The sequence below is a fragment of the Bombina bombina genome, chromosome 4, assembly GCF_027579735.1.
Source record: "Bombina bombina isolate aBomBom1 chromosome 4, aBomBom1.pri, whole genome shotgun sequence".
NCBI lineage: Eukaryota > Metazoa > Chordata > Amphibia > Anura > Bombinatoridae > Bombina > Bombina bombina.
This window is the reverse complement of record NC_069502.1, coordinates 793,169,073-793,195,953: the sequence shown is the minus strand read 5'-3', so window position 1 is coordinate 793,195,953 and position 26,881 is coordinate 793,169,073. Positions and strand designations below refer to the sequence as shown.

The following is a 26,881-nucleotide window of genomic DNA, read 5'->3' as shown; positions in this document are numbered from 1 at the left end:
TCAATAACAGGATGCAGAGAATCAGGAGGTACACCTACCCAAAACAATGGCGCTTCGTATCTACTGATCACAATCCTACAGACCGAGCAACTAGATTTGTTGCTGCTAACCATCTCAAAGACACAATATGGCTTACAGGTCTTGCATTCTTGTAAAATTCAGTACACACCACCTCTAATCATGACACATTTGAACTGGTAGATGCAGACACAGATTAAAACATCCGTCCACAGGTGTCTACACAACTTACAGTGACTTCAAGCAACCAACTTGGAACCCTCGGGTTCAGCAGATCCTCCACATGGAAATCACTTGTTAGAGGTATTGCCTGCCCGGGAGAAACACTGTTAAAAATATACGGAAAATAATGTTGATAATGGAATATATTCAGGACAAGATGAAAAATAGAAAACAAGTTGGAATGTTGGATGCGGCAATTTTGTCAGTTGACGCTGAAAAAGCTTTTGATTTTATAAGCTAGGATCATTAATTCACGACACTGGATAAATTTGGTTTTCAGGGTAATTTCACAAATTTAATAAAAGTATTATATAATAAGCCAATGTCGGCAGTCATTGTTAATGGTACCACATCAGAAAATTTTAACCTACAGAGAGGCACCCATCAGGGTTGCCTTTTTTCCTGATACTTTTTAATTTGTCAATAGAACCTTTTGCAATTCTTTTACGGAGTTGCTTACCTGGTATACACATTGGTGGCCAAAAAATGGTACTCTCATTATACGCTGATGACTTGCTGATATATCTAAGTGATATAGAAAAAAACTTTACCCCAATTACTAAATGCAATACAGATATCTGGTGCTATATCAGGTTATACCATTAATTCCGGGAAATCAGAACTGCTCTGGTTAAATAAACGACCTGAATTTAAGGGTCAACTTCCCTTTAAAGAAACACACCAAATTAAATATCTTGGAATTATGAGTACTATGACTTAAACTACCCCAAAGTATTTGCAGAGTGTAAAAAGACAATTGTCAAATTGGGTGAACTTACTTATCTCCTTGACATCCCGAATAATGCTGTTAAAAACTATTCTCTTGGGAGGCAGAGCAAGCCATCGTCGGGTATGGCTGCAAATCACTGAAGCTCCGTGACCACAATCGCTTCCTAAGCATATACTAACTACGCACTAAGTGCAATCAACTATCCCAACGAAGTATTCAACTCTGTACAACCCGGTGCACAAGCGGATACAACTCCGATCTGCCTATGTACAGAAAACAAGTAATACAGCGAGAAATGGGAGCTGCAGTGGTAGGCCGGAGCCAGTGACGCACGCACCAAATGCAGTTGTGGAGATAGCTCAAGCTAGAAGCTGAAGCAGGTAACGTGCAATGACAGCATAAACCTCATACTAGCAATTCACCCCATACCTTCACACACAGCACTTTAAGACGACTTAAAATCGTCAGGCACTTTTGGGGCAAAACCTGTTACGGCTACTACTACACGATATGCTAAATACCAGTCAGAGATAGAGGGATGACCGATACGTATATACCACAAAGCATCTCAATCTCAATAACCATATAATCTGCATCTAGGCACAGAAGTGCCAATGGGAATAACACTGTCAAGGGATAAAACGATCTAAAAAGATCTTAAAATAAACAGACCTGTGCTGCATGGGAAACATTGCAACAGTCCGGTGCTATATATACACCGGTATACCAAGTTTATTACTGCCATACCAAGCTGATACTCAAAAAGGCAGACACTTGCAAAGGTTTTTAGGATTATAAGGTGATTCAAGAAACATCTATATTTTCAGATTTGGAAATATTTAGATACAATCTATTCTGCACAAATAACAAAATGGCCTCCAAACGGCTGCCTAAACATGACAAACCTGTTAAAAAGCAAGCAACCTCGGCAACCAAATTGAACATTTTTTTTAAAGTACTTGAAGCCACAGATACTACAATAGCTTCATCACAAGAGCTGGACAATATGCAGTCAGATACAGAATCTTCCGACCCAGGCCTATCAGCTAAGGAGCCCCTTACGAGAGCAGACATAGATAACCTCCCAACAAAAGCAGGAAAAATGATCAAAGATGGTCTCAAAGAAGTTAAAAAAGAACTTTCTGAACTGGGAGAGAGGGTTATCCATTTAGAGGATGACATGGAGCAAATCCAAAAAGATGCAGATACACACAACATAACCCTGGAAGCGCAAGACTCAATAAATCAACAAATGCAGCTTCAGCTGGAAGACTTGGATAACCGAGGACGCCGCAATAATATCAGGATCCGGGGCGTCTCGGAAAAAACTACAGCACAACAAATACCGCAATACCTACAGAATTTGTTCCAGTTTCTTCTACAGACCTCAGAACCACCTAATATGCACATCGAAAGAGCACATAGAGCCCTTCGGCCAAAACCCCCAGAGGGCAAGCCCCCTAGAGACATTATATAAAAATTCCAGTCCTTTACTGACAAAGAAAAAATAATGGAAGCTTCTAGGAAACTACGACAAATTTCATACGACGGTGAAAACATACAAATTTATGCTGATTTAAACACTATCACCTTGAACAGAAGGAGGGAAGCTAGGTATCTGACATTACATCTACAGGACTTAAAAATACCATACAGATGGGGGTTTTCCATTTTGCATAAAAGTTATATATGGTTCATTGATAGCCACATACAGAACCCCAGAAGATTTGAAGGACTTTTGCAAACAACTAAATATACCTGAACCCTCCCAGCCCAGACTGGATGGACCGACATCCCCGAAATCATTGAACACCTCAACAGACCCAAAGCCTCAAAGAAGCTCCTGGAACAGAGTTAACAGGAAAAGGCCACAACCAGCTTCCAGTGTCGCAGATACAGACTCTAACTTTACATGAAGCCAGGATAGAGCAGAAGACCTTGTTGTCTCCACTCCCAGTTTGTAATTTTATTACAGGTGTTTCGTGCATGTAATTCTGACTGTGAGTAGGTTTCCCATTAAACGCACTTGAAGCGTGAGTATAACCATTTTTGACTTACAAAAGGCCGCAGAACTGTTCTTTCATTTCTTAATTTCTTCACTGTTTATAAAAGTTAAAACTTTATTATGCACTGTATTCACACTGTTTTAGGAAGTGGCTGATACTCTCATGTTCGTATCTCTTAACGAACAGGGAAGTATCCCCTACATTTACATGTATTGTATATGGATATATACAATTGTTAAGTTTGTCTTTAATGTTCAATTGTTTATTACTGTTTTGATTGTTTTAGTAGAATTGATAGTCCACAACATTAATGGGTCCATCAGAATCCTCCAGGAATCGAATAGGGTAGTGCAGGGGTTGCTGTATGGGTCACTACACATTGCACCGCACACCAGTGGAGTATACAGACGACAGTATAGATCCAGGCCAATACAATGACAGACACTAGAAATATTAAAATCTTAACACAGAACACCAAGGGATTGAATTCCCCAACTAAAAGGTCGGTGGCACTTAACTGGTTCGCCAAACATAAGGGTGAAATTGTGTTCATTCAGGAAACCCACTTTAAACTTGCTGCAGAACCCAAATTTACATCTAAACAATACCCAACGGGTCATTTCTGTTCCCACACTCATAAAAAGAGAAATGGAGTGGGAATCCTTCTCCATAAATCTATACAGCTACAGAATGTCAGCACATACTCTGATCCAGAAGGGAGATATATAATACTTGTGGGTGACCTGTATAGCAGACCAATTACATTAGCAAACGCATATGCAACGAATAAGGGACAAGCAAAATTTTTCAAAAAAATCATGGGGAAATTACTAGAACTATCAAAAGGGAACTACAATATTGGCAGGTGATTTCAACGTAGCTCTGAATCCCAAATTAGACTGTTTCCAAGCCAAAAGTTAATTATCCAATTGCACCATCAGAACAATAACACACTGTCTTAGATCCTCCTCGTTACTGGACGTCTGGAGACTCCAACACCCGACCCAAAAAAACATACTCCTTTTTCTCCAACCCAAACAGATCTCACTCTAGATTAGACTATATTTGTGTAGACCAGCTAGGTTTAACTTTGGCAAGAGATTCAGATATCACACCAAAACCATGGTCGGATCACTCCTCTGTCACTTTGACCCTGGAGTGGCCGGATAGACCAATAAGGGGACTTTTGTCTGGAGACTAGATAATACTCTCCTACTCCAACCCCAAACTTCCGATAGAATATCAAAAACCCTATATGAATATTTTAGACACAAACAGACCCCACAATCCACCCCCACTATAATATGGGAAGCCCACAAAGCTGTTATTAGAGGGGAATTCATTAAACAGAAAGCTCTTCTCAACAAATTATACAATCAGGAATATATACAATTAACACAACATCTTAAAGAGGCTGAGAAGTTTCATATGGATAACCCTGATTCCCCAGATAGCTTTAACAACCTTGTAAAAGCAAGAAAAGAGTTGAATAATTTACTAACCAAGGAAACACATAAAAAAGCATATTACTTAAAAAAATTATATTTTACGGAAGGAAATAGAACGGGACCACTATTAGCTAGAGCTCTGAGGAAAAAAACATTTGAGAATTACATACACAAAATGCTAGATGAAACAAACAAAGAAGTTTTTGATTGCAGGGAAATAGAAAATTCCTTTAGTAAGTATTACAAAACATTATACAACCTCCCAACGAGAGATAACACACGCACACAGCATTTAATAGAAGAATATATTAAAAAGGCACATCTTCCTGCAATCCCTGACATGCTAGCCAAGTCCATGGACGAACCTATCTTAGAACAAGAAGTAGCTGCAGCTATTAAGAGTCTAACCATTCAAAAAAGTCCAGGTCCAGATGGAATAACAAACATGTATTACAAAAAAATGTCAGCAATCTTTAACTCCACATTTAACAAAACTATTCAACTCACTAGATGAAGGGAATCATCTGTCTCCGTTGCTTCTAGAAGTACATATTACTGTCCTCCATAAGGAGGGCAAACCCACGACAAATCCTAGTAGTTATAGACCAATCTCACTACTTAGTGGTGACATTAAAATTTACGGCAAAATATTGGCGAAAATAATTAATTCAGTGCTGCCGTCTATAGTACACTTAGATCAAGCTGGCTTTGTTCCGTGCAGGGAGACCAGAAACAACACAATTAGAATGTGAAGGAGTGTGGGAAAAACATAATTTATGCTTACCTGATAAATTCCTTTCTCCTGTAGTGTGATCAGTCCACGGGTCATCATTACTTCTGGGATATTAACTCCTCCCCAACAGGAAGTGCAAGAGGATCACCCAGCAGAGCTGCTATATAGCTCCTCCCCTCTACGTCACACCCAGTCATTCGACCAAGAACCAACGAGAAAGGAGAAGCTAAAGGGTGCAGTGGTGACTGGAGTATAATTTAAAAATTTAGACCTGCCATAAAAAACAGGGCGGGCCGTGGACTGATCACACTACAGGAGAAAGGAATTTATCAGGTAAGCATAAATTATGTTTTCTCCTGTTAAGTGTGATCAGTCCACGGGTCATCATTACTTCTGGGATACCAATACCAAAGCAAAAGTACACGGATGACGGGAGGGATAGGCAGGATCTTTATACAGAAGGAACCACTGCCTGAAGAACCTTTCTCCCAAAAATAGCCTCCGAAGAAGCAAAAGTGTCAAATTTGTAAAATTTGGAAAAAGTATGAAGTGAAGACCAAGTTGCAGCCTTGCAAATCTGTTCAACAGAGGCCTCATTTTTAAAGGCCCAAGTGGAAGCCACAGCTCTAGTGGAATGAGCTGTAATTCTTTCAGGAGGCTGCTGTCCAGCAGTCTCATAGGCTAAACGTATTATGCTACGAATCCAAAAACAGAGAGAGGTAGCCGAAGCTTTTTGACCTCTCCTCTGACCAGAGTAAACGACAAACAGGGAAGATGTTTGTCGAAAATCTTTAGTTGCCTGTAAATAAAATTTTAGGGCACGAACTACATCTAGATTGTGCAGAAGTCGTTCCTTCTTTGAGGAAGGATTAGGACACAAGGATGGAACAACAATCTCCTGATTGATATTCCTGTTAGTGACTACCTTAGGTAAGAACCCAGGTTTAGTACGCAGAACTACCTTATCCGAGTGAAAAATCAGATAAGGAGAATCACAATGTAAGGCTGATAACTCAGAGACTCTTCGAGCCGAGGAAATAGCCATTAAAAATAGAACTTTCCAAGATAACAATTTTATATCAACGGAATGAAGGGGTTCAAACGGAACGCCCTGTAAAACGTTAAGAACAAGGTTTAAACTCCATGGCGGAGCAACATTTTTAAACACAGGCTTAATCCTGGCCAAAGCCTGACAAAAAGCCTGAACGTCTGGAACTTCTGACAGACGTTTGTGTAACAAAATGGACAGAGCTGAGATCTGTCCCTTTAAAGAACTAGCGGATAAGCCCTTTTCTAAACCCTCTTGTAGAAAAGACAATATCCTAGGAATCCTAACCTTACTCCAAGAGTAACCTTTGGATTCGCACCAATATAGGTATTTACGCCATATTTTATGATAAATCTTTCTGGTTACAGGCTTCCTAGCCTGTATCAGGGTATCAATTACTGACTCAGAGAATCCACGTTTTGATAAAATCAAGCGTTCAATCTCCAGGCAGTCAGCTTCAGAGAAAATAGATTTTGATGTTTGAAAGGACCCTGAATCAGAAGGTCCTGTCTCAGAGGCAGAGACCAAGGTGGACAGGATGACATGTCCACTAGATCTGCATACCAGGTCCTGCGAGGCCACGCAGGCGCTATTAGAATTACTGATGCTCTCTCCTGTTTGATTCTGGTGATCAATCGAGGAAGCATCGGAAAAGGTGGAAACACATAAGCTCTCCCGAAGGTCCAAGGTGCTGTCAAAGCATCTACTAGGGCCGCTCCCGGATCCCTGGATCTGGACCCGTAACGAGGAAGCTTGGCGTTCTGTCGAGACGCCATGAGATCTATCTCTGGTTTGCCCCAACGTCGAAGTATTTGGGCAAAGACCTCTGGATGAAGTTCCCACTCCCCCGGATGAAAAGTCTGACGACTTAGGAAATCCGCCTCCCAGTTCTCCACTCCCAGAATGTGGATTGCTGAAAGATGGCAAGAGTGAGACTCTGCCCAACGAATTATCTTTGATACTTCCATCATCGCTAGGGAGCTTCTTGTTCCTCCTTGATGGTTGATGTAAGCTACAGTCGTGATGTTGTCCGACTGAAATCTGATGAACCCCCGAGTTGTTAACTGGGGCCAAGCCAGAAGGGCATTGAGAACTGCTCTCAATTCCAGAATGTTTATTGGCAGGAGACTCTCCTCCTGAGTCCATGATCCCTGAGCCTTCAGGGAATTCCAGACAGCGCCCCAACCTAACAGGCTGGCGTCTGTTGTTACAATTGTCCAATTTGGCCTGCTGAATGGCATCCCCTTGGACAGATGTGGCCGAGAAAGCCACCACAGAAGAGAATTTCTGGTCTCTTGATCCAGATTCAGAGTGGGGGACAAATCTGAGTAATCCCCATTCCACTGACTTAGCATGCACAATTGCAGCGGTCTGAGGTGTAGGCGTGCAAAGGGGACTATGTCCATTGCCGCTACCATTAAGCCGATCACCTCCATACATTGAGCCACTGACGGGTGTTGAATGGAATGAAGGACACGGCAGGCGTTTTGAAGCTTTGTTAACCTGTCTTCTGTCAGGTAAATCTTCATTTCTACAGAATCTATAAGAGTCCCCAAGAAGGGAACTGTTGTGAGTGGAACGAGAGAACTCTTCTTTTCGTTTACCTTCCACCCATGCGATCTTAGAAATGCCAGTACAAACTCTGTATGAGACTTGGCAGTTTGAAAGCTTGAGGCTTGAATCAGAATGTCGTCTAGGTATGGAGCTACCGAGATTCCTCGCGGTCTTAGCACCGCCAGAAGAGCCCCCAGAACCTTTGTGAAGATTCTTGGAGCCGTAGCCAACCCGAATGGAAGAGCTACAAACTGGTAATGCCTGTCTAGGAAGGCAAACCTTAGATACCGGAAATGATCTCTGTGAATCGGTATGTGAAGGTAAGCATCCTTTAAATCCACCGTGGTCATGTACTGACCCTTTTGGATCATGGGTAGGATTGTCCGAATAGTTTCCATTTTGAACGATGGAACTCTTAGGAATTTGTTTAGGATCTTTAAATCCAAGATTGGTCTGAAGGTTCCTTCTTTCTTGGGAACCACAAACAGATTTGAGTAAAACCCCTGTCCGTGTTCCGACCGCGGAACCGGATGGATCACTCCCATTAGTAAAAGATCTTGTACACAGCGTAGAAACGCCTCTTTCTTTATTTGGTTTGTTGACAACCTTGACAGATGGAATCTCCCTTTTGGGGGAGAGGATTTGAAGTCCAGAAGATATCCCTGAGATATGATCTCTAACGCCCAGGGATCCTGGACATCTCTTGCCCAAGCCTGGGCGAAGAGAGAAAGTCTGCCCCCCACTAGATCCGTTCCCGGATCGGGGGCCCTCAATTCATGCTGTCTTAGGGGCAGCAGCAGGTTTTCTGGCCTGCTTGCCCTTGTTCCAGGACTGGTTAGGTCTCCAGCCTTGTCTGTAGCGAGCAACAGCTCCTTCCTGTTTTGGTGCAGAGGAAGTTGATGCTGCTCCTGTCTTGAAATTACGAAAGGAACGAAAATTAGACTGTCTAGCCTTCGGCTTGGCTCTGTCTTGAGGCAGGGCGTGGCCTTTACCTCCTGTAATGTCAGCGATAATTTCCTTCAAACCGGGCCCGAATAAGGTCTGCCCTTTGAAAGGTATGTTGAGTAACTTAGATTTAGAAGTAACATCAGCTGACCAGGATTTTAGCCACAGTGCTCTGCGTGCCTGAATGGCGAATCCAGAATTCTTAGCCGTAAGTTTAGTTAAATGTACAACGGCATCTGAAACAAATGAATTAGCTAGCTTAAGTGTTTTAAGCTTGTTTGAAATTTCCTCTATAGTTATTGAGTCAAGAGTCTCTTCCAGGGACTCGGACCAAAAGGCTGATGCGGCCGTGACAGACGCAATACATGCAAGAGGTTGCAATATAAAACCTTGTTGAACAAACATTTTCTTAAGGTAACCTTCTAATTTTTTATCCATTGGATCAGAAAAAGCACAGCTATCCTCCACCGGGATAGTGGTACGCTTAGCCAGCGTCGAAACCGCTCCCTCCACCTTAGGGATCGTCTGCCATAAGTCCCGTGTGGTGGCGTCTATTGGAAACATTTTTCTAAATACAGGAGGGGGGGAAAAGGGCACACCGGGCCTATCCCACTCCTTAGTAATTATCTCTGTAAGCCTCTTAGGTATAGGAAATACGTCAGTACTCGCCGGTACCGCATAGTATCTATCCAGCCTACATAATTTCTCTGGAATTGCAACGGTGTTACAATCATTCAGAGCCGCTAATACCTCCCCTAACAGTACGCGGAGGTTTTCAAGCTTAAACTTAAAATTAGAAATGTCTGAATCCACTCTAATGGGATCAGAACCGTCACCTGCAGATTGAAGCTCTCCGTCCTCATGTTCCGCATACTGTGACCCAGTATCTGACATGGCCCAAGTATTATCAGCGCACTCTGTTCTCACCCCAGAGTGGTCCCGCTTCCCTCTAAGTTCTGGTAATTTAGACAAAACCTCAGTCATAACATTAGCCATGTCCTGCAATGTGATTTGTAATGGCTGCCCTGAAGTACCCGGCGTTACAATATCACGCATCCCCCGAGCGGGAGATGCAGGTACTGACACGTGAGGGGAGTTAGTCGGCATAACTTTCCTCTCGTTGTCTGGTGAATGCTGTTCAATTTGTACAGATTGACTTTTATTTAAAGTAGCATCAATACAATTAGTACATAAATTTCTATTGGGCTCCACTTTGGCTTTAGCACATATAGCACAGAGATATTCCTCTGAGTCAGACATGTTTAACACACTAGCAAATAACCAGCAAACTTGGAAATACTTTTCAATTCACTTTATAAATAGTATGAAAAAAACGCACTGTGCCTTTAAGAAGCACAGAAAGATATGACAGTTGAGTACAATAAAACAGATAATTTTATGAAAACAAACTTTTTTCTCAGTAAAAATACAATTTTAGCAAAGGATTGCTCCCATTAGTAATGGATAACTAGCCCTTTAATAGCAGAAAAAAGGTACAGAATGTAACGTTTTTTATCACAGTCAAGCACAATCTCACAGGTCTGCTGTGAGTGATTACCTCCCTCAAAATAACTTTTGAAGACCCCTGAGCTCTGTAGAGACGAACCGGATCATGCAGGGAAGAAGAACAGACTTGTGACTGAATTTTTGATGCGTAGTAAAAGCGCCAAATTCAGCCCCTTCCCCTCACACACAACAGTGAGGGAGATCAGTAAACTGTCATAAATCAAACAAAATGCCCGCCAAGTGGATAAAACTAATGCCCAAATAAGTTTTCACCCAGTACCTCAGAAATATAAACGATTTCACATGCCAGCAAAAAACGTTTAACATCAATAAATGTATTTGTCATAAAAAGCCTGCTGCAAGTCGTTTTTACTGAAAAATAGGCTAAAGCTTTATGTAAACAGTATTATTTCAGTGAAATGCCATTCCCCAGAATACTGAAGTGAAAATATACATACATGACAGCCTGATACCAGTTGCTACTACTGCATTTAAGGCTGAACTTACTTTATATAGGTATTTGCAGTATTTTCTAGTCAATTCCATTCTCAGAAAATAATATGCTGCTACATACCTCTTTGCAGGTGAACCTGCCCGCTGTCCCCTGATCTGAAGTTTACCTCACTCCTCAGATGGCCGAGAACAGCAACATGATCTTAACTACTCCGGTTAAAATCATACAGAAAAACTCAGGTAGATTCTTCTTCAAATTCTCCCTGAGAAGGAACAACACACTCCGGTGCTGTTTTAAAATAACAAACTTTTGATTGAAGTTATAAAAACTAAGTAAAATCACCACAGTCCTCTCACACATCCTATCTATTAGTTGGGTGCAAGAGAATGACTGGGTGTGACGTAGAGGGGAGGAGCTATATAGCAGCTCTGCTGGGTGATCCTCTTGCACTTCCTGTTGGGGAGGAGTTAATATCCCAGAAGTAATGATGACCCGTGGACTGATCACACTTAACAGGAGAAATAGTGCGCTGGTGAAATAAAGTATCAGACCCCTTACAGTGTTTTAGATCCTTCAATCTAAAAGTAGTGTATCGTGGAAAAAGGAGAGGTTTTGTAAGGGCGCTAATAGCTGAAGATACTTGTGTGAAATTATTTATACTATCTGTGATAGATATCCGTGATAAATGTTTGAAGTGTTGATAAAATCAGATCAGAAAAGTTTCTAAAAAACAAGTGGTTTATTTGGTTACAATATGATTAAAAAGATTTTTTAGAGACGTCTCTAGTACAATTCGATCAGAAAAAATAATAAAAAATAAACATGAAAATAAAATAAAATAAAAGTAGTACTGATTAGTACTTCATGAGAAATATTAGTTTACTGCTCATTTTATTAGTCACTTGGAAAGTGTCTATTGGGGTGTGACTAAGCAATTTGCCAAGATTTCTCGTGAGTATTTCAGAGTTCATAAAATTACACATAGACTTCTATTTAAAATTCACATACCGACTTGATAAAAACTTGTACAAAAAAATGGAGCTTAAAGTAGAGCTGTGCATATGAAGAAAAATTATATAGAGTTGTGTCTCTATATCTAATTAGAACAAGCCTTTGTATTTGTTTCACAGCAAAGTATCAGAGAATATTATCATGTCCATATGTATGAACCAAGAGAAATGTCCAATAATCTTATACTGCTGGTAGCTTAAGGTTGCAGTTTGCAACTCTCATACAGATCGTACCTTATCGTATGCGTGAGCAACAGCAGGGTATCCTGTGCGTCCTGCGGCTCGGTTCTTCTGACAGTGTCCTCGTGTTGTTGGCGTCTGACGTCACACCCGATGTGTAGGGGCTTGTCTTGCGTCTGCCAATCACTGCTTAGACAATTGTTAGTATACAGAATACCTTCTTGCATCCGATACTAGGTATACAAATTTCTTCTTGTTTCTAATACTTAGTACTTGTTAGGTACCGATCAGTGGAGATGTATCTGATGAAGATAGATTCACCTGCACTTAGTGCTGTTTGCACGCAGGTTCCGATGATGTTTCTCTTTAATGTCCTTTGGTAACAATCAACCCGGGTTGGTTCAATCGGCTCAAAGAATAGTAGAGTCAAGTATGCAGTCTTTAACTTCTACGCGTTTCACTCCCTCCAGATTCTTGATAAAGCTCCTGGAGGGAGTGAACCGAGCCGCAGGACGCACAGGATACCCTGCTGTTGCTCACGCATACGATAAGGTACGATCTGTATGAGAGTTGCAAACTGCAACCTTAAGCTACCAGCAGTATAAGATTATTGGACATTTCTCTTGGTTCATACATATGGACATGATAATTATCTCTGATACTTTGCTGTGAAACAAATACAAAGGCTTGTTCTAATTAGATATAGAGACACAACTCTATATAATTTTTCTTCATATGCACAGCTCTACTTTAAGCTCCATTTTTTTGTACAAGTTTTTATCAAGTCGGTATGTGAATTTTAAATAGAAGTCTATGTGTAATTTTATGAACTCTGAAATACTCACGAGAAATCTTGGCAAATTGCTTAGTCACACCCCAATAGACACTTTCCAAGTGACTAATAAAATAAGCAGTAAACTAATATTTCTCATGAAGTACTAATCAGTACTACTTTTATTTTATTTTATTTTCATGTTTATTTTTTATTATTTTTTCTCATCGAATTGTACTAGAGACGTCTCTAAAAAATCTTTTTAATCATATTGTAACCAAATAAACCACTTGTTTTTTAGAAACTTTTCTGATCTGATTTTATCAACACTTCAAACATTTATCACGGATATCTATCACAGATAGTATAAATAATTTCACACAAGTATCTTCAGCTATTAGCGCCCTTACAAAACCTCTCCTTTTTCCACAACACAATTAGAACAGCACGCATAATAGATTATGTTAACACGCATAAAATCCCAATGGTCCTGGTCTCCACTGATGCGGAAAAAGCATTTGATAGGGTCGCTTGGGCCTTTCTCAGAAACACGTTACAAGAATTCAGATTTGGTAGCACCATGATTAACAGAATATTTCAACTATACATGTCCTCGTCAGCTAAAGTAAAGGTAAATGGAGTCCTTTCCCAAAGCTTTCCAATCACTAATGGAACGAGACAAGGGTGCCCACTCTCATCAATCTTATTGCTAACGTTAACATCACCTAAGCGCTCACTTCCAGCCCTTATGGAGGAGTTCGATCTGTTTGGTGCATTGTCCAATTTCTCCATCAATAAACACAAATCAGAGATCATGAGTGTGTCTATGACACAGATAGAATCCCAATCTCACAAAATTATATGCCCATATAAATTACGACATTCACAGTTGAAGTATCTAGGAGAATGTCTAACCCCTAAAATAACGCATTTATATGAAGCAAACTATATGCCCTTACAGACCTCCATTCTACACACCCTTCAAAATTAAGACAAACCATTGTCGTGGTGGGGTAGAATCCAGGCAATAAAAATGTAAATTCTTCCAAAAATTCTATACATCATCCAAACGGTACCTATCACTTTACCTAGATTATACCTCTCGCAACTGCAAAGGAATATTCACTCATTCATATGGGGCACGACAAAACCACATATAAATGCAGCCACAATGCACAGAACACTGAGAGAGGGGGGATTGGGGGTTCCGAAATTGGAATCTTACTACTACTCAATAGCACTACAACACATACTTGACTGTTACCTGAAAAAAGATGCAAAGGCTTGGGTGTCACTGGATTCTCAGATTCTTAGAGTCCCGAAGCCCGATTCCATATGTTGGATAAATAAAAGCCCTAGGCCCACGATCTGCCATACAACTCCTCTGTATAAACACATATTTGAGACCTGGGATTATTTAGTTCAGAAATACCCGAAGCTTTCCTCGCTCCAGTCCCCACTCACCCCAATATCACCTAATATGGAACTCACGGGTGGTTATGAACCCCTACAGAACACCAGGGTCACATGGGAATTACCAGAGTCAATTCCAATTATTAACTTACTAGATAAACGCATACTTAAACCTAGACAAGACATGGTGACCATGTTGCATGGCGCTTTTGCATCTTGGCTAAAATACTCTCAACTTACTCACTTTCTCCATAACAACCATTACAAAGAAGATTTAACTAGGCCCCCTACACCCTTTGAACATTTATGCCTTATGGTCACTCCCCTTAAGGGTACTCTTTCTATTGCAAAGAGAGCATTAGAGAAAGCAACCCAAGCCTCTCTCCCGGCATACACCTCACACTGGCAACAAGATCTAAATCTTCAGATAGATGAAGAAGCTTGGAGGAAAATTCTTAGCAACACTTGTAAATCCTCAACCTCCACTCGAATAATTGAAACGAATTTCAAAATTCTAATGCGCTGGTATCTGACCCCACACAGGCTTCATAAAATATACCCCTCCTCCACAGCAATGTGTTGGAGAGGATGTGGCGAGATAGGAACCATGGCACATATATGGTGGCACTGCCCTAAAATTACCCCCTTCTGTAGATTGGTTGAACGGATATTACAAATAATAGGCAGTACAGAATTCATACTAACCCCAAGAGTGGCTCTATTAAACCATTCCCCTAAATGTCGCTGCAAAATTCATCTAAATTTAATAAAAATATGCCTGAACAGTGCTAAATCCCTCATTGCGCTACACTGGAAGTCAGCTTTAATACCCACAATCCAGCAATGGATATCGAAAATCGCAGATACTATACCCTTAGAACAATACGGGTATTATAGGAGAAATCAATTAGACATGTTCCTAGATGTGAGATTCTATTGGGAAACAATATTGAAATTGATTGATACAGCTGAATTAAATTGCTAAAGAAAATAGAACATCCCCATCCACTGATATAAATGGACACTATAATTCATAAGGTGAAGATGGACCCCTACTCCTACATTTATACTTAATATCTCAAACCCAATACACCACATCAAAAGTTGCAGACTAGATACACTAAATTTCATAGTATATTCTACTTGTTTATAATTGTTATTGTTAAACTGTTAAAGGACCAGTCAACACAGTAGATTTGCATAATCAACAAATGCAAGATAACAAGACAATGCAATAGCACTTAGTCTGAACTTCAAATGAATAGTAGATTTTTTTTCTGACAATTTTAAAAGTTATGTCTTTTTCCACTCCCCCTGTACCATGTGACAGCCATCAGCCATTCACAAATGCATACACGTACCATGTGACAGCCATCAGCCATTCACAAATGCATACATGTACCATGTGACAGCCATCAGCCATTCACAAATGCATACACACTTATTCTTGCACATGCTCAGTAGGAGCTGGTGACTGAAAAAGTTTAAATATAAAAAGAATGTGCACATTTTGTTAATGGAAGTAAATTGGAAAGTTGTTTAAAATTGCATGCTTTATCTGAATAATGAAAGTTTAATGTTGATTGAGTGTCCCTTTAAATATGGTTATCCAGCTCATAAGACAGTATTGTAACATTTGTACCTCTTTGGTGTAGCAATTATAGTCTACGCATCGTGGCCTACAAAGAGTTCCTTGAAAGAGGAAAAGACTTATGGAACTAAGGACTATAAAGATTACATTAAGAACTCAATGAACGAATCGATTACATGTTGGTAAAATTTGCCACTTAGAGATGATATGTGTAATATATGTCTTTACTTATTGATTTACAAACTGTCACTCGCTAACCTGTTAACACTGTTTGGAAAACCAATAAAAATTATTTTAAAAAACAAACTATTCTCTTCCCTAAAATATTATATCTCCTCCAAAATATCCCGCTCTTATTACATAAAACTGACAATGTTTTTCAAGAAAATTTACTCCAGATTTATATGGAATGGGAGAAGACCAAGAATTCCCTTGGACAAATTACAGTGTGATAAAATAACCACCGGTCTAGCCTTTCCAGATATTGAAGTTTATAATTTAGCGACCCTAGTCAAATATGCTTTAGACTGGATAACAACTCAAGAGCATGTGACATTCTGGCAAATGGAAACTAATCTAATAGCCCCATTTAATTTAGAAGCTATATTGCACTGCCCTATAAATAAACTACCAAAGAAAATATCAAATATGATATTATTCAAAAATATAATCAGGGCATGGCAACAACTATGTCCCAGAATTGATGTCAACCCCTATTGCACGGAAGTACTTACTATTACTGGTAACCCTGAATTTAACCCAGGTCACGTGCAAACAGGATTCCATCGATAGAAGAATAAAGGTTTAATATATATTCCACAACTACTGTTAAAGGATCTAACAATAGATTCATTTGTAAATATTGCCAGGAAGTATGACCTACCCAAGAAAGATTTGTTTGCCTTCTTTCTGGTTAGGCATTATATTAACGAGTTGCAAACAAGGTATAGACCAAACTGGTCTCTGGGAGCCCTAAGAAATATAATTAATTTATATAAAATAGGTAAATGTTCAATTTCAATAACCTATAATATGATCAATTATTTCAAGAATGAAGAATATTTGATTAAAATAAAAGATAAATGGCAGAAGGAGTTTCCAAGACTAAATATAGAGGAAATACAGCAATCCTTCAAGTTAAGTAATAAATTTTGGGTCCCTACCAATTGGAGAGAATAACATTTGAAATTGATTAGGAAATCGTATATGTGACAGACCCTTCTGTCAGGACTGAAGGAGTTAACTGTGTTCAGCTTTAAGAAGCTAAATTCTAACGACAAGGTTACTAGCCTCAGCTATTGTGTACTGTCATTAAAGTTAGTGATAAACATTACATCACCTCTAGAGAGCAGACACCTAGTGATAAGAAAAGCCAAGTGTGTGTCTTGTGTTTAAGTTGTTATCAGCTTGAGCAAGGTATTCTATTGTATCATGTCAAAGGGCGTGTTCCCTCCATCTAATGTACAACATTCTTTCAACCCCCCATCTGGGGTCTGACCTGCATAAAAACTGGGCATATGGCCCTTAATAAAGTTCACTTTGTTTTACCTTGAATGTGGAGCCTGGTCTCATGTTTGAGGGGGGAACTGATTGGGGTTGTGAATTGCTGATTCCCTATTCAGGACATTGTTCATCTGGTGTTAACCCTTGGTATCCTGTTGGTACCGTAACAATTGGTGGCAAGCGACGGAATGAACCTTATCGCCCAGAAGAGCAACTACACAAGCCAGTAACCTCAGGAAGAGGGGGATTATTACAATACTGAGTAAGATGGAAGGAGTACCAGGGACCAAAGAAACCAATGGGCCCAGCATATCAGACAGAACCCCCGAAGAAGCAAGCTTTGATCGGGCGGTTAAAATAAGACTGGCACATTATGGCCCCAACCCATCTGCGGAAATTATCGACCGGGTCATAGCCGCTGTGGAGGCCAACCTACTTCGCCAAAGCAGCGCTGCAGCAGCCCAAGTCACAGCAACCCCAGTGGAAAAGGGAAAAGTAAATTTTGCAGCTTTTAAAAACTTCCTGGAGAGATTGATGGGTACCTTGCGGATTTTGAGAGGCAATGTGCACTACACAAGGTACCCGCAGAGGACTGGGTCACGATATTATCCGGAAAATTATCCGGCCGGGCCAGTGAGGCTTTTTGGGCCATTCCAGATGAGGAAGTCGGGGATTATAATACTGTAAAAGAGGCTCTGCTCTCCAGGTATGCGGTTACACCGGAGGCATACCGGAGGCGGTTCAGAGACACTGTTAAATTAGCTGGAGATTCCTACCTTGAGTGGGCATGTAAGGTGCACCGCACAACAGCTCACTGGATAGCGGGGTGCCAAGCCGTATCTGGGGAAGAGGTGCTGCAGCTATTCCTGTTGGAACATTGCTTCGACAAGTTACCCGCAGGAGTTCGAGAGTGGGTTCGGGACCGTAAACCCTCCACCCTGCATGAAGCGGCTCGCTTGGCAGATGAGTATACGGATGCCCGCAAACTGGACACTGCTACCACTAAGCCCCCTGCTAGAGTGGAGTACAGACCCCCAGTCACCCCAGCAGCTGCCAGTTACCAACCCCCGGCGCACCGCTATACCACACGGCCTCTGGCCACGAACTACCCTCAGAGAGCCCGGTTCAATTCGCGGGGCTACTCACAACCTATTCGGTGCTTTGGATGTAAGCAACTAGGGCACAAAAGACCAGAGTGTCCCCTAAACGCAGCGAACCAAGCACAGTCCTGGAGAAGACCCGCCGGCGGAATCCCATGTAATCCTCAGCCTGCGGCCCACTACGTAGAGGTGGAAGAATGCTGGGGCATCCTACATGAAGCAGACCTTGTGCAAGCTGCCCGCCGGAATAACCGGCAACTGGTTAAAGTGAATGGGAAGGAGGTCAGTGGTCTACGGGATACTGGTGCTACCATGACCTTGCTCCAAAAGAACTTGGTGTCCGAGAACCAGCACACTGGAGACACTGTGGCTGTGAGGGTAGCAGGGGGCACTGTGTTCCGCCTACCTGTTGCCCGGGTACATTTGGATTGGGGAGTGGGCGCTAGACATGTGAATGTGGGGGTCATGAAGGATTTACCCGCTGATGTTCTCCTTGGAAATGACCTGGCCCCCCTTGTTTCTGCCTACGCTCCAATGGGTCCCACTGATGTTAACCCTGTGACTACCCGTGCCCAGATCCGTACAGCAGAGACTGACCCACCTGCTGCTAAGCCCCAGGACTCTGAGCTCAGTAAATCTCTATCCGCTATTGATACGTGGAAGTCCCGTTACAATGCGCTGATGAAGGAGAAGAGTCAAGTAGAGGATGAAATGGTCACGTTAAACAATCACGTAACAGTGCTAGCGGGAGAGAAGAGGAGCGCAGAGGAAAAAGCGCGTTTAGAACATGAATCTCTGCTAGACAAGCTGCACCGACAGACTGCAGAAAACACCAGCTTGAGAGTGGAACATGAAACATTAAAGACAAACTTAGTGACACTGGAGGAGAAGCTGACGCTGGCTCATAGTGAGGTGCAGCAACTCAAGGGCACCCTATGTCAGTATGAAGGGATTGTGGATACCTATAAAGAGCAGGTACAAAAACCAAGTAAAGAAGCCGATGATATTTTGAAGGACTGTTTAGCCCTAGTCGGGGCACTGAAGAGGTTGAACCCTTATTTATACGGACAGGGATTCTCTCTCATAACGGGAATACAGATGGATTGTCCCGGCAAACTGACATGCCTACCACCTCCTAGTCCGGTCATCCCCAGGTTGACCCGCCAAAGGGTCAAGCCGGGTCTGCCGGAGTGTTCCACAAGGGGGGAGCTATGTGACAGACCCTTCTGTCAGGACTGAAGGAGTTAACTGTGTTCAGCTTTAAGAAGCTAAATTCTAACGACAAGGTTACTAGCCTCAGCTATTGTGTACTGTCATTAAAGTTAGTGATAAACATTACATTGTTTAATCACCTCTAGAGAGCAGACGCCTAGTGATAAGAAAAGCCAAGTGTGTGTCTTGTGTTTAAGTTGTTATCAGCTTGAGCAAGGTATTCTATTGTATCATGTCAAAGGGCGTGTTCCCTCCATCTAATGTACAACATTCTTTCAACCCCCCATCTGGGGTCTGACCTGCATAAAAACTGGGCATATGGCCCTTAATAAAGTTCACTTTGTTTTACCTTGAATGTGGAGCCTGGTCTCATGTTTGAGGGGGGAACTGATTGGGGTTGTGAATTGCTGATTCCCTATTCAGGACATTGTTCATCTGGTGTTAACCCTTGGTATCCTGTTGGTACCGTAACAGTATATAACTAATGCTAGTTTAAATAAATGGTATGGAACCAAACAAGTATGCCCAAGTGTAGCTCAGAGGTGGCATATATTACACATTATTTTTGATTCTGTCCGAAGATTTCTTAGGTATGGACCAAAATTAATTACTGGCTGAAGAGGAAATTGTTAGTAGAGTTTGATATACAAATGTTTCATGTTTTTTTTCTAGTAAAATATACAGAGAAACATAAAGAAAGTGAACTAATTAATACTATCATTTTCATCACTAGGAATTTAATTCTTAAAGACTGGAAAGCATCCAAGGCCCCTAAATTCGAGGCATGCAAAAAAAGTCTTAATTAAGCAGTGTATTGCAGAACAATACTCCTTTTGGGATCTTATTGGGTATTAGGTTCATGTATAAATATATAATCCATATATAGGGTAATAAGATTTTAGCAATTGTGATGTATAATCTAATGCGGCATGTATTTATTTATGTTTTGTATTTGATCTTTTCTGTTAACTGTAGATCTGATTGAACCTCTGCATAACATTTAAAAAAAACAAAAAAACATCCATCCACAGGTGTCTACACTACTTACAGTGACTTCAAGCAACCAACTTGGAACCCTCCAGTTCAGCAGGTCTTCCACATGGAAATCACTTGTTAGAGGTATCGCCTGCTTAGCTCACATACAGTTTGTTCTTTTAAGGATACCCTGTCCGTAGAGGAAAAGGACTGCAAAGGATGGCACCACTGTTACAAAGTAACCGAACTAGAACAATCAAAAAACTTGATTATTTGTACAGTACAACAGGAAACCTACATTAGGGAAATTTACAGTATCACTAACCAGAAATCTATTCCGAAAGACAGTGTTTTAGAGAAACTTGATCTGATCAGTAGTAGAGATGGCCTGTTAAGAGTAGGAGGCCACCTTATAGAAGCCAGAATAGACTTTACAAAGAAGCTCCCTGGTAGTCATCACATTGCTTTTTGCTTGTGCAACATCACTACAATCAGGTAAAACATCAGGGACGTCTATTTACAGAAGGGGCTTTATGAGCTGCTGGACTGTTGATAATTGGGGCGAAAAGATGTGTGAGCAAATTCATATTCAAATGTGTTACTTGTCGCAAACTCTATGGTACGTTTTAAACACAGAAGATGGATAATCTTCCATCCAACAGGCTTAGTACAGATCCTCTTTTCACCAATATTGGCCTTGACATATTTGGTCCGTGGTCTGTCACTGCCTGACACACAAGAGGAGGCCATGCAAACAGTAAACTTTGGGCAGTAATGTTCACCTGTATGTCCATCCAAGCTGTCTACATAGAGGTGATCGAGTCTATGGACACTTCTAGTTTCATAAATGTTCTTAAGCGCTTCATTGCTATCAGAGGCCTTGTTAAACATATTCGCTCTGACAGAGCCACAAACTTTGTGTGAGCAGCTAGAGAATTACAAATTTCTTCAAACATGGACACCATCAGTGTAAAAAGATATCTGAGGGAGCAAGGTTGCATTTGGACCTTTAATCCAACGCATTCTTCTCATATGGAAGGAGCTTGGGAGAGAATGATAGGTATAGCACGTAGAATCCTAGATTTCATCTTCCTGCAAGTAAATACTGCAAGGCTTACTCATGAGTGCCTCAACCATTATTAATTCCAGACCTTTGGCTCCAATTTCAAGTGACTCTGAAGATCAGACAATCCTCACACCCAATATGCTGCTTACTCAGAAGTCTACTGCTGTTGCTGCTCCAGTCGGAGAATAAAGTACTAAACACCTTTACAAACATCAGTAGTTGCTATTGGCTATTACCTTTTGGGACAGGTGGAGGAAGCAATACATCTCCACATTGCAACCAAGAAAAAGGTGGCAAACCAGTAGACCTAATCTCAGACCTGGTGATGTAGTGCTTATGAAAGACAGAAACGAGAGGCCTCTAGGACTTGTTATCAAAACACACCTGAATGAAGACTGAATGTCCACAAAGTTGAACTCAACCAAACTATTCCTCAGACCAGTGACTGAACTTGTTCTACTGTTTTCATCTGAAGACTCTGATGGTGGCATAAATCGACGCCAGGCTGGGAGTGTGCTGTCTTAAGGACACATGATCTAGAAATGTTGTTTAGATATTCTATTTAAGATGTTATACTGTCCTATTATGTATTACAATGTTATGTGTTGTATCTAGTGGCCAATTATGGTAATCATCAGAATTTAATACTGGGACATCTTAGCCCTGCCTCCCAGAACTTATGTTATAGGCTATAAGGGTGGTGTATTTTCTTTTCCTGCTACCACTGGGAATTGTGTGATAAAGAAGGTCATTTTTTTTCACCACAAGAGCTGAGAAGAGTACCTGGTTTTAAATCTCTACTCTTTAGGGAGCATCCTTTGTAAGAAATAAAGTTTATTATTTCCTCAAGCACCTTACTGCCTTCAGTAGCTTCAGAAGCATTTTATGTAGCTTATAATTGCTTTATTTTGTATTGTCAGTTGCCTCTTTAGATAGCTTGCAGTCTGATTTACTTACATACAACCCATCTCTCCTGTTATGATTTGTCAACTGTTTTATTGTAATGGTGTGCTATTCTTATGTATTCTGTATTTTTACAGTTTTTTTCCGTAGTTTTACCCCTTCCCTACGGCTGGTTAATAAAGACACAGACTTCAACTCAGTCTCATTTGTTGACCTGTAGGAGGGTGTTTATTTGCCTGTCGAGCTCCACATAGACCCTGGGGGTACGTGTAGTGGAGACAGATCATACATAATTGATTTAAAATTTATTTTATGCCTCTTAACATTTTTTTGGGGTATAAATCTTGTTTATAATAAGATATCTCATTAGATCACACACAATGGATTCACTATATATTTACTCTCTGTCAGTCACGTCAGTAGTGTATGTGCACTTCCTCAGTGAGGTATTTATTACTACACAGCGTTACCTGAGCTCTCATTTCCTGGGATCTCCATAGTCCTTAGTGCTTTGTGAGTCTCCATCATGACGTCCTTGTAAAGCTCCTTGTGTCCCTCTATATACTCCCACTCCTCCATAGAGAAATACACAGCAACATCATCACACTTTATAGGCACCTGAAACACACACAACTCATTCAGCAATAACACAGGGACTGGTTCTGTCACACACTTTTACTGACAGAGCCAGGATGATGTTACTGAGAACATGCAGGGACACAGATGGGTCAGTAAAATGAGTCACTGGGCCCTGTTGCTGGGCTATGTCACATTTCCTAGCAGTACTCACCTCTCCACTCAGCTGCTGAATGCTGCTGCGTGAGGTCTTCTTCACAACGGTGTATTCCTATAATATGCACAAGAAAATCATCAGACTTCATTTGCCTGGCCTAATAAAGTCTTCTTTACTTCTCTCAATCATCACAAAACATATAAATAAATAAAAAATAGTGGATAATTTTGTGGGACCTCTATGGATAAAAGCTGCTAAAGACTGAGGACATAAGCTCATTAAAGGGACAGTCAAGTCCAAAATAAACTCTCATGATTCAAATAGGGCATGTAATTTTAAACAATTTTCGAATTTACTTTTATCACCAATTTTGCTTTGTTCTCTTGGTATTCTTAGTTGAACTTGCAATCTAAAACCTAGGTAGGCTCATATGCTAATTTCTTAGACCTGGAAGGCCACCTTTAAGCTGCATGCATTTTGACCACTAGAGGATGTTAGTTCATGTGTTACCTAGGAGTTAGTACTGATTGGCTAAGATGATGCAAGTCTGTCAAAAGAACTGAAATAAGAGGGCAGTTTGCAGAAGCATAGATACAAGGAAATTACAGAGGTAAAACATGTATTATTTTAACTGTGTTGGTTATGCAAAACTGGGAAATGGGTAATAAAGGGATTATGTATTTTATTTAAACAACGAAAATTCTGGTGTTGATTGTCCCTTTATTGTAAGATGTAAAATTTGAGGGGGTATATAATCAAGAAGTAAATATACTTTATCCTTTTCACCCTGTAGCTCTTATACATTGCCCGTTGAGTACAATCCCGAAGCAAGTAAAAATGCGATAAAAACCTTTGATAATTTAAGACAGGAATTTAACCTTAATAATAAGGATTTTTTTGCATATCTTCAAGCTAGACAATATCTTCTCACACTTATTAAAAAATTTGGTTGGACCTGGTCGTGGGGGAAGCTGGATAGTTGGCCTATTTTAGCCCGAAATGACCTCTTCTCCATCTCAACTTGGTATGATCTCTTGGTTAGTCAATCTGGCGAAACTAATTTATCAAGCATCACACAAAAATGGAATCTTCTGTCTTCTGAGTTAAACATTAATGCAGAGCGGGTGAGGCGCTCTATATCTATATTGGAGAAATCCACCTTATCCATGAGCTGGAGGGAATCTCATATTAAGCTGCTTTATAGAACCTACTACACTCCCTTTAAAAGGTTTTAACTGGCACAATTTTAAATTCAATAAATGTCTCAAATGTGCACTTCTGGCAGCAGATTTAATTCACATGCTCTGGTCCTGCCCTCGGATAAAGCAGTTTTGGCAGAAAATAGAATTTTGGCTTATTAATGTATTAAAAATACCAATTCTCTCTCTCTCTCTGGCGGAGGTTGTTTTTTTCACAGATGGCATTTTATCTTTCGAACATAAAAAGACCATGAATATGACACTTCTGGAAGCAAGAAGCTTATTTTTTTCTAAATGGTGAGATAACTCTGTACCTAGTATCTTAGAAATCAAAAATTATTTGAAAAAACAATGTATTATAGAACAGTTAGACACCAATTTAACTTCTGAACAAGAAATAGTTCTTTTTTTAAAAAAATGGTCTATATTTATCAGAATCTTTCCACCCGAGGAAACAGACCATCTAATATACCCTTTCAGACACTCAGATATAGTTCTTATTGATCTTTGGTAAGTTTTTTTTTGTTTTGTTTGTTTTTTCCCCTCTCCCTCCCCCCTCTCCTCCTTCCTTAGGGCCTGTGGTTATAATCTGTCTTGTTCCCTTGTCTCTTTCTTCCAATGAGAGAAATATGGCCCCTTCTTGAGAGGTCTTTCTTTAGAGTTGTTAATTTTATTTTTATATTAATGGTTTTGCTCTTTTGTTTGCACAATATGACACTAGTCTGCAGAGATAGAACTAGAAATTGCGAGGTTTATCTTTTGTTTATTCAAATTCATCTGTGATGTAACAGCCATGATTGTACACTTTCACCATTATGGCAACTTTATTTATTTTTTTTGTACTCTCCTATGCCTTTGAAGCATTCCCTGTCTGTACTGTTACAAACAAATCCTCAATAAAAATTATTATTTAAAAAAAAAAATGAGAGGGTATAATGGGGGGGGGGGGAGTCCTTGGTTGATAGGTGGTTCCTTTGGTGCTGGGGTCCCTTGGGTATTAAGGCCTTTTTTGTAGCTGGGGTCATGCAGAGGGGCTTTTAGGTTCTGGAGGGAGTTTTTGCAATAGAGGTCATATAGTAGGGCTTTGTACGCTTGGGATTTTTCTTTATGGTGGAAGGGGTCTTGGGTGCAAGATTTAGTATTTTTGCAGCAGCAGAGGGTTATGCAGGGGATCCTGGGTGCTGAGGAAGGATTTGTGTTGGAGGGTTGTGCAGCTGAGTGAGCTTAAAGGCACAGTCAACTTTTTTGTTGTTGTTTAAAAATATAGATTAAAGCCTTTACTTCCCATTCCCAAGCTTTACATAACCAACATTGTTATATTACTATAGTTTAAAAACTCTAAATATCTGCCTGTTTCAAAGCTTCTGCAGGCTGCCTCTTATCTTGGTGCTTTTTACAGCCAGACAGTGCTAGTTCATGTGTGCCATATATACAAGATTGTGCTCACTCCTGTGGAGTTATGCAGAAACCAGCACTAAATGGCTAAAATGCCAGTTTGTAAAAAGCACTGAGATAAGGGGCAGCCTGCAGACGCTTAAATACAGGTAATCATAGAGCAAAACGTATATTAATATAACAGTGATGATTATGATATCTATCTTTTAAAACAATAAACATTTTCAAGTAGATTTTCCCATTAAGTAAGGGTCAATGAGATGATCTGGATGAGCTGAAAATAAGGTTAGTGAGATGGACTGGGTGAGCTGAAGTTAAGGTTAGTGAGATGGACTGGGTGAGCTGAAGTTAAGGTTAGTGAGATGGTTTGGGTGGGATGAAGTTAGGGTAATGAGATAGTCTGGGTGAGCTGAAGTTAGGGTTAGTGACGGTCTGGGTGAGATAAAGTTAGGGTTAGTGAGATGGTCTGGGTGAGCTGAAGTTAGGGTTAGTGAGCTGGTCTGGGTGAGATAAAGTTAGGGTTAGTGAGATGGTCTGGTGTATCAGAAGCAGCACAGTAAATAGGACCGGTGTCACATGACATTACCCAGCAGCTCTCACCTCTCCGGTCAGCAGGCAGATGATGCCCAGGGCCTGACTCAGGAACTGCTCTGCCATCTGCTTCCTGTATTTGTTCATCTTGTTTATCATCAGTGACTAAGTTAGATAATATAAATGTGACACCTGCGAGAACCAAGGAAAACGGCAACATGAGAGATGGGAAATAATCAGAGCGCTTCCTGTATTTATATTATGTTAAAGAAATGACTATGTAAAATTAAAGATGTTTATTTTACTTATGTACAATCTAATAGTACACGTGACTAGCTGCATGTACAGCAGATAAAATATAAAGTGATAAAATGTGATAATCTTTATATAGCAGGTTTGTCAAACGTTATGGGGTGACGCATTTATTTAATACCATGAGAAGCAAGCGAAGGTGACTGTACAAAGGATTATACAGAGTTATCTGATAAATAAGGAAATGTAAAACACTAAGTGCCACAGGTCCCTGATTACCTGTCCCAAACTAGTAGCTCTATCCTGCTGCCCCTCAGTTCTTCATTTGCTATTTATGCCCAAACCAAAATCTGCCCCTGAATCACATAACTATCATATTAAC

General features: G+C 40.5%; 1 protein-coding gene across 4 annotated transcripts in view; it reads right to left on the bottom strand.

The window, feature by feature from the left end:
- Nucleotides 1–26,881, bottom strand: part of LOC128656993 (oocyte zinc finger protein XlCOF7.1) — a 102,411-nt gene that overhangs the window by 67,967 nt on the left and 7,563 nt on the right. For 3 of the 4 annotated variants that reach the window (XM_053711201.1, XM_053711204.1, XM_053711202.1), the window contains exons 2-4: nt 26,317–26,439; nt 23,180–23,236; nt 22,860–23,007 (exon numbers count right to left, since the gene is read on the bottom strand). In XM_053711201.1, coding sequence (XP_053567176.1) covers nt 22,860–23,007; nt 23,180–23,236; nt 26,317–26,406 — 295 coding nt within the window. In that variant the 5' untranslated portion in view covers nt 26,407–26,439. The remainder of the gene's footprint in view (nt 1–22,859; nt 23,008–23,179; nt 23,237–26,316; nt 26,440–26,881) is intronic. The other variant, XM_053711203.1, reaches the window with a different exon arrangement.